This window comes from Sylvia atricapilla, chromosome 6, assembly GCF_009819655.1.
Source record: "Sylvia atricapilla isolate bSylAtr1 chromosome 6, bSylAtr1.pri, whole genome shotgun sequence".
Taxonomy (NCBI): domain Eukaryota; kingdom Metazoa; phylum Chordata; class Aves; order Passeriformes; family Sylviidae; genus Sylvia; species Sylvia atricapilla.
Genome location: NC_089145.1, coordinates 6,460,418 through 6,477,170, shown reverse-complemented (window position 1 = coordinate 6,477,170; position 16,753 = coordinate 6,460,418). Strand labels below are relative to the sequence as shown.

General features: G+C 41.7%; 1 protein-coding gene across 2 annotated transcripts in view; it reads right to left on the bottom strand.

Annotated features, from left to right (window-relative positions):
- The window catches only part of NAV2 (neuron navigator 2), a 211,122-nt gene that overhangs the window by 49,513 nt on the left and 144,856 nt on the right, over positions 1-16,753 (bottom strand). For both annotated transcript variants that reach the window (XM_066320538.1, XM_066320539.1), the window contains one exon: positions 2,524-2,662. In XM_066320538.1, coding sequence (XP_066176635.1) covers positions 2,524-2,662 — 139 coding nt within the window. The remainder of the gene's footprint in view (positions 1-2,523; positions 2,663-16,753) is intronic.

The window sequence follows — 16,753 nt, the reverse complement described above, 5'->3', positions numbered from 1 at the left end:
GCCCACCAGGTTCCTAATTTCTCCTAAAAGTATGCATATGATGTGACTTTAAAGGCACGCTGTATGTAGTACTGTGATAAAGGTAACTTACCTAATTCTGTGCAATACAAAGGAAAAACACTACGGTGTCAAAACTCACATATAACTACATTAAGTAGTTTGGTACGTGGCATAATCACAGCAGGACATGAGAATGTGGTAAGGCAAATTCTGGTTCCCATCACGAACCTGTTCAAAACAACTTGAAAAAATCTTCACTGCATTGCTATAAAAAGGGGCTACAGCTGTAATTGTCTCTGAAGATGGAGTTAATATCATATTTAAGTCCTGTTTCTGCAAGAAGGAAGAAACTACAGCTTTTGGAGTATGGGGTGCCCATCAGCTCCAAGAATCAGCTTCCCAACAGAGATTTTTTTTTTCTACTGTAACTATGCCTTTCTTTGCAGAGATGATTCTGCCCGAGTTACTGATTTTATCAGCAGACACCGACATGTTCAGGCTCTCCCCCTTTGATGTTACTGCATTATTTGCCTGGACTCACAGCTGCACATGTATTAGCTTCAAGCTCCCTCCTTAATTATCTGAAATCCAACTTCTGTACCCTCTCAAAGAGATGTGACAGAATCACAGCAGCTCAAAAGTGCCTACTGTTTAGGAGAAACAAAACAAGGGACCCCCTAAGAAGAAAAGTCCACATCCCTCTGCAAATGTGTGCTAGTCCTTTGTGGTTCACCACGCTGGGGAAGGCAAACCTGGGCACTGGCTGTCACACAGTCCTTCAGGAAAGACAGAAAAGGTGTCTGTGCAGCATTCACTGCATCATGAGCTCTGAGGTCTACAATTGGCAGTAAAAAATAAACCCTGCAAGCTATGCATTTCAGTGCTCCAAGCTCTTTTCATTCCCTGGGCTGACAAGACTCAGGTGGTTTGTTCCATGGAAAATGAACTATTTTACAGGCAATAATTTTCAGATAACCTGGCATCAAGATTGTCATTCATGAAAACTGAGGAGAGAAGCAGGTCAGAGACACACATCACACCAAAAAATTGCAAACACGACTTGTACATTCTTGGCTCCCAGCTTCCTCCGCCAACAACTACACTCTACTGCCTGAACAAGCTCCAGCTGCTTTTCTTCTGGTGTCTGTCTGCACCCTCTTGGATCCTGTAATAGTTGTGGAGGAGGAAGAGGAGTTTGTCAACACAGATTTCGATCTCTCAGAGGTGTTTCCAAGAATCTGATCCATCAGAAGATAGAAGTCATATGAGTTTTTATTTTTTTTTCCTTGGGTTAGTCACGTCTCCCTAAGTCTTCCTTCCCTCCTCCCTGCTTCCAACAGAGTTAAAATGTTGAGACAGTAACAATTGTCAAAAAATACTTCTAGCTGCCCATCTTACTCTCTGTCAGGTACTGACAAACATGCTTGACAGATCTTAACTCCCCTCAGCTTGTATGGGACTTGTATTAGCAGTTCCAAGTGCCTGTGCAGTCGCTGATAGGCAACCAGAGGCTACCTGGAAACCCTTCGTGTAGGCTCAAATATGCACTGCATGGCAAGGGAACAAAGCCTACTCTGTGCTTGCACCACAGCTCTGGAGACAGAGCAACACTTCACAGCAACCACACGTCTGCATCAAAACTGATGTGAAAACCAGATTTAGGATCCGCTGATGAAAAGGGCTGGGGAAGATTAAAAGAGGGAAGAAACAGAGGAGCAGGTCGTACTGACATCCCTCTCCTCTACCCGTGGCACTGCCAGGTCACCACATCCCAGTGGCTTCAGCACACAGCACCCCAGTCCCTCCAGCAGGCTGCACAGAGAACAAAGCTGGACTCTGTAGCCCTGCACTTTCCCAAACAAAAATCTTTCCAATTGGTTAAAAAAAAAAAAAAAAAAAAAAAGGCAGTTTGTGTTAGTGCAAATCTCTGTGTTAAGCAGTTTATTTGACCAATAAAAAACTGTGTAATGCCTTCACTTGTTCCACCCCCTTTGGATGTGTGGTGTCTAAGCACAAAATGTACATGTATGCTGCTGAGGGAGGCAAAGTTTATCCTCCTACAAAATGCTGCCAAACACAGAAAGCCTTCAATAACACACAGCTCTGGGAATTTAATAAAACCTATTTCATTTGCATAGCATGCTTACATTTCTGATAAAAGTGTAAACAACCTTTGAACTTTCATGTTGACTTTTTCATATTCTATTATTTAAGACAAAAAATGTAATACCTTTCCTAGACCTAAAAAAAAATCTATATAAAATCCCAATTACATTTTTTTTTCTGTGCAGCACTGCCTCTAGGAAGGCAAGACCCAATTGTTGCGATATCACCATGGCACAGATGCCATGGGTTCTACCCACAGAGGAAATATCTGTAAATGCTATGGATGACAAGGTGGTTACTACTGATATTGTCTGTCCTGAAGGCTGGCTGTGTGCTCAAGTTCAGCCAACCTAAACCAATCACATTTCCTGCACAGAGAAAATAATAAATATTACTAGAATAAACCAAAGCTCTTACCTGTGCATCTAAGTTCTTGCGGGAGGAGGCAGGTGTGTTGGCATAGGAGCTGATGGAGGAGCTGGTGTTAATGTCATCAGTACTGAGATTATCTATGGTGTCACTGATCCCACTGCTGACAGAGCTGCTGTCATCCCAGCTGGAGAGAAAAAGCACAACAGATGGAGAAAACAAGGGTCAAAAGAGAAGACATAGTTCAAAAGGAAGAGTAGTGTTTCTACAACCCTTAGGCCACTCGTGCTTGCCAGAAAGGCCAGTCCATGCCATCATCAAGCCAAGGGCACCAGTGACACAGCTCTTCCTGACTCAGCTGGAATGTGTGCCTGCAGTCCCAGAGCAGGGGAAAGTAGTGGCATGAAGGGATATTAGCAGGGAATTTTTCCCTGTGAGGGTGGTGAGGACCTGGCACAGGTTTGCCCAGAGAAGCTGTGGCCACTCCATCCCTGGAAGTGTCCAAGGCCAGGTTGGATGGGGGTTGGAGCACCCTGGGATAGGGGAAGCGCCCCTGTCCATGGCAGAGGGATGGAACAAGATGATCTTTAAGGTCTCTTCCACCCCAAATCATTCTATGACTCTGTGATCTCCAAGCAGGCATAGCACTGACTCGCCAAGCTGTAACACAGAGATGGAGCTTAAATGCAAGGAAAAAAATTCATCCTGAAGCAACCTCTTGTACCTGGGTGTTTCACAGACCTGGGCAACAACCTGAATCTACCATCAGCAGCATCACCAACCTCAAAAAACTATAGCAACAAAAAGTTCAGTCCTTCAGATGGCAAATAACCTTCCTGAGCTGCACTGCTCTTTTCAAGAATAGCAACTATTCAGGACTATCTTCTTCTTCCAGCATGTGATAGCTTCAAGATTTTCCAATTTTCCAGTAAATGAGAAATGTGTCACTGGAAGTTTAGGACAAACAAAGCACCAAAAAAAAAAAGAGCCCTGCCTGAAGCAATTTGAGTGTTAGAAGAGAAAGAATCAAAATGATCTAAAAACGGAGCCAGATGCTCCAACTCGTAAAATGCCTATAAAAGTAAGCTGCTCAAGGAAGAGAGGAAGAGATTTATAAACTGGCTTACAAGTGCTCCATCTCCAAGAACAATGAAGCTGGGACTGAAATATTGTCCTGGAAGGAGCTCTGTGGAGACACTTCAGTCCACTGGCTAGCTATTGCTGGAAATGCAAATACATATATACACACATATCTCATAGGTCATTTGTAAAAGGTTAAGAGCTCATCACCGGGCAGCTCTCTAGCTATTTATAACCTCAGCTTCAGATTATGGGAGCTCCAGCCTCTCCTCCCTGCTGCATTTCTGTTTGCTTTACAAACTTGTAACAAAGAGATTGCAATGAGGTTTCTGGCTGGGCAGCGAAAGCTATATTCACAAACCAATATACTGAGCAGTTAATATATGCATTTAAACCTGAACTGTCTTAACCTGTGTTAAGAGAACTGTGTAAAGAAAGGCAATCTATCTCTGTTTGCTTGAACTTTATTCAAAGCTTTACCAGTGATTTACTACAGCCTTTCTACATAAACTTTGTTGGCTTTGAAATGGAAAGCATTTCATTTTTTCCCACTTAGCACTACAAAACACCTTCCTGCATCACTTTTAACGCTGCTTTAATAACTTGTTTTTTCTGACTTCAAGTACTATGTTCACCCACATCTGTACAAAGCCTTCTAGAGCACAGCTTGAAGAGCAGCACCATTTGCAGAACCAAAAATGACGTGTGGCCACAGGGACATCCTCCTCTGCCTGCCACATGAAGGGTTATTGCTGGCAGCTGTTTCTTGCTCTGCAGGTCCCAGTGCAGGTCCCCATCAATGTGTCAGCACAGTCAGTTGTCCCTTTTCTTCCATAGCCCTGTGGATAAGCCAGCTGGGAAGCTCAGATCAACAGCTCCAGCAAGGCAGGAAAGGAAATTTGGGCTGGATGCTCAGCCACATTGCTCTGCTGGCAGAGAACAGGGATGGGGAGGGACAGGGACACACCAGGACACACTGCTGGCCTCTGTTTGATGGAGCCTTGGGGTCACCCTTCATCTGGTTTTCTCCAGCTCATAAGAATTCACTCCTGCCAGCTCTGAGTGACTTTCAGGAGTGTCCCAGTTACAGGATTTCCTAAGAGATTTTCCAAATGCTATTTGATAAACCTGCAGGTATGCCAGCTCTCATGATTGAAAGCGAGTGCTGCAGTCTACAGCATTGGTGATGCTACAAAAAAGAGAATTTTTCCCAGATTTGCCTTCACCTGGATAAAAGGGAATCCACTGCAATACAAAATAGAAATCCACATTGAAATAAAACCCACAGTGTGAGACCTGCTGAATCTGAGAAAGCCAGGCAGGCAGATTTGACCCACCAGTTTTATTTGCTGCATTGAAAAATCTTTTCCAGCATAACTGAATGAAAGATGTGCTGCCCAAGCCAAGAAATGTTAGGGGGGGAATTGAAAATCTGGAAAAGGATTGAAAGACCTCTTTGAAGCCCTTTTTTTATTTAAAATAGGCAATTAAACATCACAAAGCAAAATATTGCAAGCCATATTACTTCTACACCTCAGTTTTGAAAACAGGTCCTGTAACTGACATTTATTTCTCTCTTCAAACCTATCACATAAAGCAACTACAATTCCTAGCTAAATCTACAAATGAGGTTACAAAACAGTTAATAAAATTACTGAATAAAAAAAATGCTTCTTGTTTTCTAAAGTTTTGTGCAGCAACAAACTTATTTTCAATTTCTGAACCTATAATAAAAGTACAATCCTAACACAGTAACAATATCATCGATGCCAATGCCTTCTGTGTTTAATAGTTTCGTTTCCTTCTTATGAAGATATGGCAGTGGGTAAAAAAAAAAAAAAAAAATTAAACACTATAATTTTCCTCCCTGTGACTCCTAGTCCCATCTTAAATGTATACAAACTGAAACTTTTTTTTTTTCAAGCACTCACAATTCTTAAACTACCACAGGCCCCAGTTCATCAGCATCTAAAGAATGTCTTTAATGTTAATCATAAGTAGTTTTTTCTGGCATCAGCCAGTCCTGTTGGCTTCAGTTGGGCAATGTAAGGCATTATGAAAATATTTGAGTGCCCTTCTGAACTGGGACATGTGCCTGAGGACAAAGCTAGAAACATGCACCTGAATACATTGATGGTTGTGGCTTCCCCTCATGTGCATCCTGGGCTTCAGGTCCCTTATGTTCTGCTGGAAACTATTAACTACTCCAACTCTGTATTTTCAAGCTTACGGATCTGTTTACTAAATGTAAGAAGATTAGCTGTTCTGAGGTCTGCAGATAGATGTCTGGCTAGACTTTGGGTGCCACAAGCTAAGCAACACAGCTCTCATGGACACGCTGGTGACACTGGTGGCCAAGCTGTTCTGATAAGGCAGGATCTGTAAACCCAAATAGCTGTCTAAACCCAGACAGCTTCAGCTTTATTTCATAAATATCACTTTGGTAGAAGGGTAAGAATGTTCAGTCTCTAGCTAGAAAACACAGCAGCAAGCAAGAGAACATGAAAAGACCTTAAGAAACTAAAAATAATTTTGCAAACCTACACGAATTAGCACTAGAGAGGGCTGGTAGAATTCACTGAACACTGTAAACCAGTTGCCAATGCAAGCCACTTTATGAGCACTCAAAAAGTGCTAAAAAGTCGTGCAAGGAACCGACACACTCAGGTTAAGGCTGGGGCTCCTCCAGGGGACAGCACCCAGCACCAAACTGAGGCATTTGTTTCACGCTGTTCTTGAAACCACCCCAAGCCCTCCACTGAAATCTGTTCATTTTTACCTTGATCCAGGGCCTTGATGGTTAGAGTCAAAAGCGAGGAAGCAGAATGGAGCATCTAACAGCACTAATTATGGTGCTCTTGGCTCCCAGAGCCAAGATAGCATCTTTGTAATTTAGCTGGTGCAATTAATAATTTCTGATGTCAGCAAAAGTCTACTCAACCACAACCTGAAGCTGAAATGGTTGAGCTTTCCTTTCTTTCTTTGATCAATCACCTGAAACTCTACTTTGATTACTGAAAATTGCAAACAGTAATAATAAAAAAATTCAAATCTTAAGAGTGTATTATACACGAAAATTATACCACCACCCACTTTAAACCCACTCCCACCATCACTTGAAACCTTCCAGGATGCTGCCTCCTTGTCTCTATGAAGCACCCCAAAGCACCTTCCTCTGCCTCCCCACCTCACTCTGCTCACCCCAATGCAACACTGCTGCTACACATCACCCACGTGCAGCACCACACCAACTGCTCCAAGCTGCTTTTTCAAACAGGTTTGCAAAGCTGTTAGGCTCAGACTTGTATTTTTCCACAGTCTATCAGCACTTTTCCATCTTGCATAATCATCACCCACAGAATTGGCTCTTCTTTGTCAACTTGGAGAGCATGCAAAGTCATTCTGTGATCCTCAGGACAGCCCCTCTCGCTGCAGAAATCTTCCCCCTTTGCAAAGGGGTCATTAAAATCCTTCTAAATAAAGCTATTGTGGAAGGCTGAAAATGCACCTTTCTCTACAGATGGGTGTGGATTTTAATTTTGTTGGATCTTCACTCAAAACCAAAATTATAATGAGCTGCTGAAAAATACATTTGTCCAAGAAAGGGCCTTGGGGCTCTACAATATTTCAAGTGGAAACATGGCAATTATCCTCTTCTATTTAAAAATTTAACTATTTATGAGTTGATAGGTGAACAACAACAATAACAAAAAAGATCGAGGTTCAAAATGATTGAAACTCCACAGCATCTTCTAAGATGTAAAAGTAAAAATTAAATGTGCTATAACAGGAGACAGTAAATACCACAGTTTCCACTGTGTTCTTCTGGGATTTCCTACAGTAGTGAGAACTGGGCCAGAAATCCACAAAGCACACACAGACCCTTGCACAGTTTTCTTTTTAAACTGCTCTAAAACTGAAACATAACCACTGGCAAAAGAATGGATGGAAATCTACTCCAAGAGAAGTTAATTTAATTAATGTGTTTTTTACGCTGTTATTAATCACCCACCTCCCCCATGTCTCCAGTTACTCTTTTCTTACATCTCACTATAGGTATTTTAACATAAACCACTTAGTTTCTTACCAAAAGAGGAGCCCAGGGACAGGATGTTACCTTGAAACACTTAGTAAAGCCAGACTGAGAAAAGCAAACCAGGAAAAATGAATACAAAGCCTTCCCAGTTGTTCTTTCTGGAGCAGAATCTAATCCTTTTAATGACATTTTTTGGTGCAGAGTTAAATTGCTGGAAGTGTGCTGGGAGCTCCTCAGACAGTTTTCATGTTTAGTGACTATTGGGGTTACTGCCAGCAAGCTGAACTTGAAGGTCTCTGTCAAGGTCTGTTTAGAATTCATCCAAGATAAGGTTTCAGGATTTACATTCAAAAAACCTACTTGCAAAGAGAATAACTCACAGAACAAAATTATTCAGTGTTGAAAAAACCTGGGTAAGAAAAGATTTGGAGAAGCTAGAAAACTGCACATGCTCTTTTCATTTAATCTTCTTATATGAGTGCTAATAACCTTATAAAAATAACACTGGATTTTATTTTGTCCCTTAAAATCTAACCAGGAATTCGACCCAGCCATTGACAAACCTGAACACAGCTGAGCACACACACACACACAGAGGACGTCCTAAAATCCACCTGATCTCAAGGAGTTAGAACACCCTAAATTCTCATGAACTGATTTGACTTTCCACCGAAACTCAAGGAATCCTGCTCTGAAGCTGAAATTCCAAAGTCTCCTTCAGCCCTGGCTGTCTGGGGTCACTCAGACAGCTGCCAGCACAACTGTATTCAGTTGCAAAAATGCCTGACTGGTGGAACTTGTTTTTTTGGCCATTGTTCACAACCAGGGTTCCTCTGGTACCTCCACAGCCTCGGGGAAGGGGAGAGGAGCGAGGCACTGCATGTGACCCAGGTGCTGCAGGAACTCCCAGCTAAGTCTGCAAAATTTAGTGTACAACACCACAAGCAGCTGCCAGCCCCTTTTCCTCGCACTCACAACCTATAAATCATATCACCCCACCCACTGTTCTGTCTGAAGACTTACTGTGTTTATAAAGCTGTTTACAGACCAGCTCTCCACTGGGTGCATAGGGCACCCCTTGGCCAGCTGCACCCTCACCCCCTGCTTTGGAAGCCATGGGAGTGATGCTCAACCCTGGTCATGTCCGTGTCACTACAATGACTCCAGAGAGAGCTGGAAACAAAATCAGGCTCTTCACATCACAATAAAGTCAGTGTTAAATCTCAGTCATCACATTACAAAAGAACGTGCTTTGTTTGTTCTGCCTCTGTTTCCATGACAGTAAGAAGCGCAGAGAAAAGTCTTCTAATCAAAGTCAGAAATCCTTGTTGACATACAAAGCCTCGGGCGCCTTGCAGAAAATAAATCCCCGTGAAGTGTCCATGTGACAGCAATGGACTGAACAAACCCAGAGGTCCAGCCCAACCCGCGGGGATGTGGGGATGGATCACCCCAGCTCCCTGCAGTCCTCCCTGGACGAGGGGATGAGGGGATGGGAGGAGGCTCCTGGCAAAGATCTGGGTGTAGGTCACCACTGCAATATGGCTCCAGCTCCCTCTCAGCAAGGTCCCAGCCCAAACACCTCCTCACTCCAGGCAGGCAGAGAAGGTGGCCTGCCCAGGGGATTGAGAATTGTGAAAACCAGACTCGACTGCGTGGGTTTCTTACCCTGCCTTACACCAGTACTTCTTCCTTACTACTTACATAATGCTCCCCCAAAAGCAGATACTCTGGATCACGTTACCCCCTCGTACAAAGACACAATTTAAGACTTAAAGAAGGAGGATGCATCCACTGAACACAATTTCTGACACCTGCCTCAAGCTCCTCCAGCACTGGGCTGAGCGGGTGAGAGCTCAGCAGCTCACCAGCAGTTCCTGGCACCTGGCAGCTGCTTCACCAGGGGCTCCAAAACACAATAAAAACAGGAGTAAATACCGAGGAGAAGAAAAATAATAAATCAGCTAAATTCTTACAGGACTGACATAACAAAAACATGGAAGGAAAAGAATGAAGAGCAGTATGGAAACAAAACTAGGCAAGATGCATTTAAATTACCTGCTACTGATTGTGCTTTTCAAAGACTCAAGGGGCTGGACCCCCTGCCCCTGTGGCCATCTGCCTCCTGATCAGGGTCAAGAATAAGTTGCCAACTGGGGCCACTGGACATCCTGACCCAGGAGAAGGTGGACACTGAACACCTCCAGAGCCAAAAGCTGCAGGAAGAACACGGCTCCTTTGCTTCCCAGCTTCTTTCCATCCATCCTGACACTGTAACTCCACCACTGACACCAGGGCAAAGCCTTCAGGTCTGCAGACTGCAACCCCAAGCAAGAAACACACAGGCACAAACTGAAGATAAGACGATAATGCATGAAGACTGAGAGCGATTCCCAGGCATTGTTATGCTCAGAAGACACTGCAAAGCTCCTACATAAATTCAACAAGGCCAAAACCTGTGCACAGCAAAACTGATTTCACACGTGAGAACTGCTCCTGTCTCACAGCAGCACCAGCTGCAGCTGAGCACATGGAGACAGAGATAATGCACACAGTTCTCCCATCAGAAAAAAGGAGAAAACCAGCAGAAATTGTCTTTCAGCCTGCTGAAATACGCCTTAAAACAAAAGCTGAACTTGGCAATAAAAAGAGTGTTAATTTGATCACAGGGCACAGCACTGCCCCTCAGGAAGCCAAACCACTGAAAAACAGCAGTTGTTATCACACCAGTGATTTACAGAACAAACAGACACATAATCAAGCAAAATATTTTAATCTTTGCTGTGTGGAAAATGTCAGCTACCAACCCTGAAAGCAGTTTTTTTGTCCTAGCAGAACTGCAACATTCTAGATAGTACCAATAACTCCTGGTTCATGTGAGCCTTTAAAATTAAGCTTATTTGCAAGGAACTACAAAAAGGAAAGGGATCTTACAACCTTACTCAGACAAATCAGGAAGCCACCAGAAATTTGCACAGAAGTGAGAATAAGAACTGGATATTATGCATTAAAAAGCAAGTGCACTCTGGGCTGGGATTTGGCCTGAAACAGACTCACACACGCCTTTGTTTCCCTGCAGGCTGAGCTCATTCCCACAGAGGTTCCTCCTTTGCACAGAAAGCAGATTTACAGTGCTAAAATATAACAAAGCCCCATAGTTTTCTGAGGCTAAAAGCAACACTAGTGGAAAGATATCCTGCTAGATTGCAACCTTTGAGTTTCAACAAACCTCACGGAATCACAAAATTAAGCCAGAAAAAGCAAACCCCGCAACAGCCGTCAGTTCTCACACAGGAAATTTTCTACCATGTAATTCAAATATCTGCACTCTATTAAAAATGTACTGATCTTATGCAGCGTACAGTGATTGAAAAGAAACAGAGCGGGGAGAAAGCTGCTCAGATTTATCCATCATCTACTGTTTTCACTGCTATTTGCTATTTCACTATTTGCAAAGCTGAACCTTCTCTCTCAAAGGTGTAACACAACACACTCCCGTGCTTTCAAAAGTGCAGAAAATCTCTTACCTTGCAATATTACCCAGCCAAAGCACTTCTCCACCTTGTTGCCCATGAAGGATTCCAGGAAAGGGGCTCAGGTTTATTTTGCAGGTTGATACCTTCATTAGGCTACCATCCAATAGCCCCCCCTTAAATAAACCAGCCTGTAACTTGACTGTCTAGGAAGAGACTTGGAAAAAAAAAAAAAAAAAGTTGGAGCAGGGTTGTTTTCCAACAGAGCCCTCCACAAACAGCAGCACTGAGAGACACTAGAAAGTAAAACTCAGCTAGAAGGTGATCATCAGAAACTTCCCCTGGAAAGAAATCTGATCCCTCAACAAAATTAACCTCTGAAGTGCTGAAAAAGCGAGAGGTCAGGACTTTGTGCTGGGACTAGGTCATCTGTGAAAGCTGTAAGCTGATGGCAGTAACCAGGCAGACTGGTGCCTCCACATCAGGTACCGTATCCCACCAAGTAAAAGCTCCTGTCAGCAGCCCTGTAACTTGGAGGTACTAAATGGCACTGCTGGATCTCAGCTGAAAGACTACGACCTCTGAAAGCACTTTTCCCACTCTGCTTCTACAGAGGAGTTCAACAATGTGACTGCTGAAGCAAGTATTGTTTACATTAATGCAGCAGAAGACATACCTAAAATGTTTGAATACAAAATATTTGGAATACCGGTAAAAAAAAAATAACTTTTTTAAAATAAAAAATTTTTGAGGGAGGGAGTAGTGCTATAGAGAAACATTTTCAATAGGAATGGTAAAGAAAATAGCAATTTATCCACTGGTATCTCCAGCAAAGAACTTAAGAAAGTGAGAAGATATGTAATATTAATCTGACTCTTCTTTATTTAGCACTGTAGAGTTAAGGAGGCTTATTACTTCCCCTTAATTCAAATGGAATAGACATGGCTATTTAGAAATATCTGCTTGATAAAAAGGTCTGGTGGTTCACATTCAAAACTTTATTTTGGTGTAATACAAACATTTTCTGACGGGATTTTTCCAAGACCTCTGAATTCTGATGAACATCTGGGATGATTCCCCCTCTCCCCCCAACATGGGAAATAACATCAGCTGAGTAGTGCAGGATAAATTTTCTTCCCAGCAAGATCACCAGCAAGGGATCCTGCTCTGGAAAGGAGGTGAGAAGCCCTTAGGAAGGAGGAAATGGAGAGGACACGATGCTGTTGCTTTAGCCTCACCTCAAGATCATTCAGAACCATGGATCATTCAGAACCAAACTCAGAACCAAAAAGAACAGTAGGAAGGACTAGTGAGAAGTCAACTATACCATTATCTATTTATTAACTCAGCTTGAGTACGTTTGTCTTAAACAAACCACACCTTTTAGCACAACACTGTAATGCTGGTTGAAAGAGTTAAAATGCAAGAACACAAAGGTTGTAAAACAAAGACTTTGTGGAGATATTCCGCTGCCAAAACCTTCAAATAAATGAGCCGAAGTCAGAGCATGCCTTTTCTACTGCTGGAGTCTGTATTTCAGTGGCTACTGTGTAACTATGGCAACACAGAGGACAGGTAATTTAGAGCCTGGTGGATGTGATAACTTACAATTTTGAACAACACTAATAACGAAATGCTTTTCCCAAATGCCTTGGGAAAAGCATCGTTTAACACAAACGTTTGTGGTTCAAAATTAAAAAGGCCTCTTCACTTTTAAAAATTTTTAGATTTTTTTTTTCAGTTGGATGATTACCTATATTTTCTTAGTCTGATGACGAAAAAATGATAGAAACTTGTGCCTTTTGGTTCATCTGCACCTTAGAGTACAGCCAACCCACCCTCCTTGTGATGTGCACATGCAGAAATGCAGAGCTGCTGATATCACTATCTTTGCTGAAGATTAGACAACAATCACATGACATTTTTAAAAGAAAGCTATGTATTATCCATAAAGAAAGAGGGAAAAGATCCTCATGGACTGTTAATACTCCTTTTTTGCCTCTGGTCCATTTTAACTGCTATCTTTTATCAAAGAATCCTTCAAACTGCTTCTCATTCCCTATTTTAATTGCTGAAGAGTGAGCAGAGATAACTCTCAGATATGACAGGTACTTAAAAGAATCACAACTGCAATAGTGAAGCTTTCTTTTAATCCCTAACACACTTCCTGTCTTCCTCCAAATACCTCTCACAAGTGATTTTTCTCAATTATCTGCCCATTCAGTTGTATAGGAAATTAGTGACTGACCCACTGCTAAAGGAAAGTAAGAATAGCCAGAAATATTTTAATTTTAAAAAAATAATAAAATCTGAAATTGTTACCTAGAGGGAAGAAAACTACTCAGGGCATTGCATCTGTTGAATCACCAGCTCCCCAGCTCCAAATCAAGTCAAATTCACAAGATTAAGGTACAGCACTTCACTCACAGCCCCACTGTCCTTCCCTTCCCTGGCAGCCCTTCCACTGCAAAGGAGGGATTTCGCAATGTAATACCCATAAGGCTAAATACAGAGGGATATTTCCAGATGACTTTTACATGTAGCAATAATCACAGTTTTATGGGTCAGGAAGTTCAGAAGATTAGTGAGTTATGGCTGCAGTGTACAAAAGCGTTTGTGTTAGAAGTTTCACATAGCAACGGGGTGAGATAAGCTGTGAACAGCTTTACATTAACCTCTTTTATGGTAGTTAAAGCTGGGGAGAAGTAAAGAGACCCCACGTATTAATTTACCTAAAGAACAGCTGCTTAGAAAAGGCTGCAAAGTGTCCTAATGCTCAGTGTCATAAAAGCAGTGCACCTCCAATAATCCCTTGGTCCTTCCCGCCACACCCGTGTGCTATTCCCATTAACCTCAGGCACAACTGTGGTCCTGCTCAGAACTGAACTACATCTGCTTGCAGCCAAACAAAAACTGTCTCAAAGAAATGCCCTGTTCCATTTTATTTCCAAAGGCCTAAAGCCACAATTACAGGTTTGCATTCTAGGTTAAGGCGGCTCAAATCTTGCTGCATTTCAAATACTCCCTCGGAGAACACCTGAAAATTGTGGGTTTACTGCGACACGTCAAATCCTTTTTATTTCTGTTTCTCAGTAGGCTGAGGTCTATCAGTTAGGAACATATAAAATGTCTGCATTTGATATCTGGAACGATTATAAAAGTAACACAAGCAGCAAAGGCTGTAAAGACATCCCACTTCCCAGTCTTTGGAACCTGCTGGATAATGGGTGGCATGAGGCTTCTGGCACATCTTCCTGAAAGAGACTCCATTGCCACTGGGTAAACCAATGTCTTAGAATCATCTCAACAGCAATTTTTTAAGATTTCTTTTTCATATCTTTCCTCTAAAAGGACATAAGGACTATGTAAATTTTTTTTTAGAAAACCAATATTTCTAACAACAAAACATATTCTGAACAGACTCAAACATGCTTTTGAACACGGTTGTATCCTTTGAACTAGAGCACATGGAATAAAAATATACCTTTTTAGAGTACTTTCATTGGTTATCTGCATGAGAAAATAAAAGCAGGACTACAAGCAGCACTGCTGCACCTTTACAACTTTTACACACCATACTATGTGGCTAAAACTCTATGTAACTACCCAAACAAGTGACCTTTGCGTTAAAGTAAATTTAAAGAAAAAAAAAATCAAACAAAAACAACAAAGAAGCCCCAACTTACTGAACTCATGTCAGTAATTGCTAATCCTAGGAAAGTATTTCTATCCAAAACCAGTGCAACACTGGCAGCAACATAAACCATCAGGAAGAGGAATAGTAGAAAATAAACCCTAGTTGCTACAACCCTGTGGGTGCTCAGTGAGGTTCCAAAGGGAGCTTGGAAGACAGGAAAAGTAGGACTGGAAAATGAAGCTTCATTTTTTAATTCCCCCTATTCTTCAGAGACACTGAGTTTGCAGACTGACAAGGGATGTCTGCTCTGAAACACTCCTCACATCTTTCAGCCTCAGTGGGAAGAACCCTCTGTTGCCTCAGGCTTTCCTGAGAGCAGACAATTCTATCATGGTGGTGCTGTGTGGATTGATTTATTTTTATAAGTGAACACATGAAGTGTAGAATACTTTGGGAGGTTTTGTTTAAATCACTCAGATGGTACCACACAGGAGAAAGTAAAAAGGAACCATCAGTGTGTGCTGCTGCATGGGCACGTATTGTAATGCATAGGAAGTGGGCAAGGAGATGCTTAGGGAAAAGGGATTCTGAGCCCCAGGAGACTGTGAATTTCACCAGAAAACTCAAATACAGGGTAATATTAATAATTATTGCACAGTATGAGATAGACTTAGAATCCACCTCCAAGGAGCAACCATTAAGGAATGCCCCAGCTTCCTCCAAAAAGGTGAGATGCATGCCTGATGGGGAAGAAAAGATTACTTGTGTGTGTGTGATGTATGATGAAAAAATGGTTTTATAACATTTTAATATGTACTTCAAAGATTGTTTGAAAAATGCCAGTAGTCTCCACGGAGCACTTGTGTTGACACAGTTGTGAGGCATACTTTTCACTATGCCCACTTCAAATGAATAAGCAGATCAGAGAAAAACACAAATGGCTACTTTCTATAATGAAAAAAAGCCAGAGAACTGGAGAAAATCCAACAAAAATAGGGGATGCTAAACAGCAATTTAGCTTGCATATTCTTATCTGAGAGGAATTCAAAATTAATGCTGAATCCAGGGGTTACACTTGGATGATCAAAAATGTTTCTATATTTAAACACATTACCAAGTCTACAACTCTTCGAGTGAGAAATATTATCAACATATGAACTATATACATATGAATTTGCTTTTGCATCTATGGTTTCTATGCTAATATTCCCAGATATAACGAATTAATAAACCCAACTAAAATACATATAAGACAAACAGCCCATTAGTAAGAACAGTCAATATAAATTGAAAAAGAAACCTTAAAGTGCAGTTAATGTGGTGAAACACAAAAACAATGTATCATTCCCCTTGTTTTAAATGCAGTTTTCCTTATCTCCTTCTCCAAACTATAAAAATCAATCCTCTTCCCAAAGACTATAACACTGCCAAGCAAGATTTTAACACACATGCCACCGCCTAAGGAAAAAAATGTAATTCTTCCAATCTAAACTGCTGAATAGATTAACAGGAACTGCTACAACATTCTAAGACTTAACTGTCTCCTGCAACCATTAAGATTTTCAGTTTGATCCCTACCAAATAGAATTATAAACATAGTTCAGCTGGCACGAATTCTTTTTCTCAGGACTCTGAAAAAATGCTTTGGGCTGAACCTATGACAGATGTCCATATATCATTTACAGTTCATTTTCTGAGCTTTCTAACATCATGTCTGTGTCAACGAGCAATAGAGTGGAGAACAGAAACAGATACGAAAGAATATACAAAGACATACAAATCATCATCTAGGAGCAGTGAGGTAGAGAACAGCTCAGAGAGAGAGAAAAATTGAATTACAGGTTCTGTCTTGGCCAGCAGGTACAGGGCTCTGTGTCAGAGAATGCATTCAGGACCAAGAAGAATATGCCAAGTGGGATATCTACAGAATTAGATATTTCTGGCTGAACAAGCAGCTCTCCAAGTGGTTGTAGTATGGTTTTGAGAAGCCCTATAAAACTTGATTTAACCTTCCTACCCACACTCCCCCAGTAAAATACTAAAATCATTACT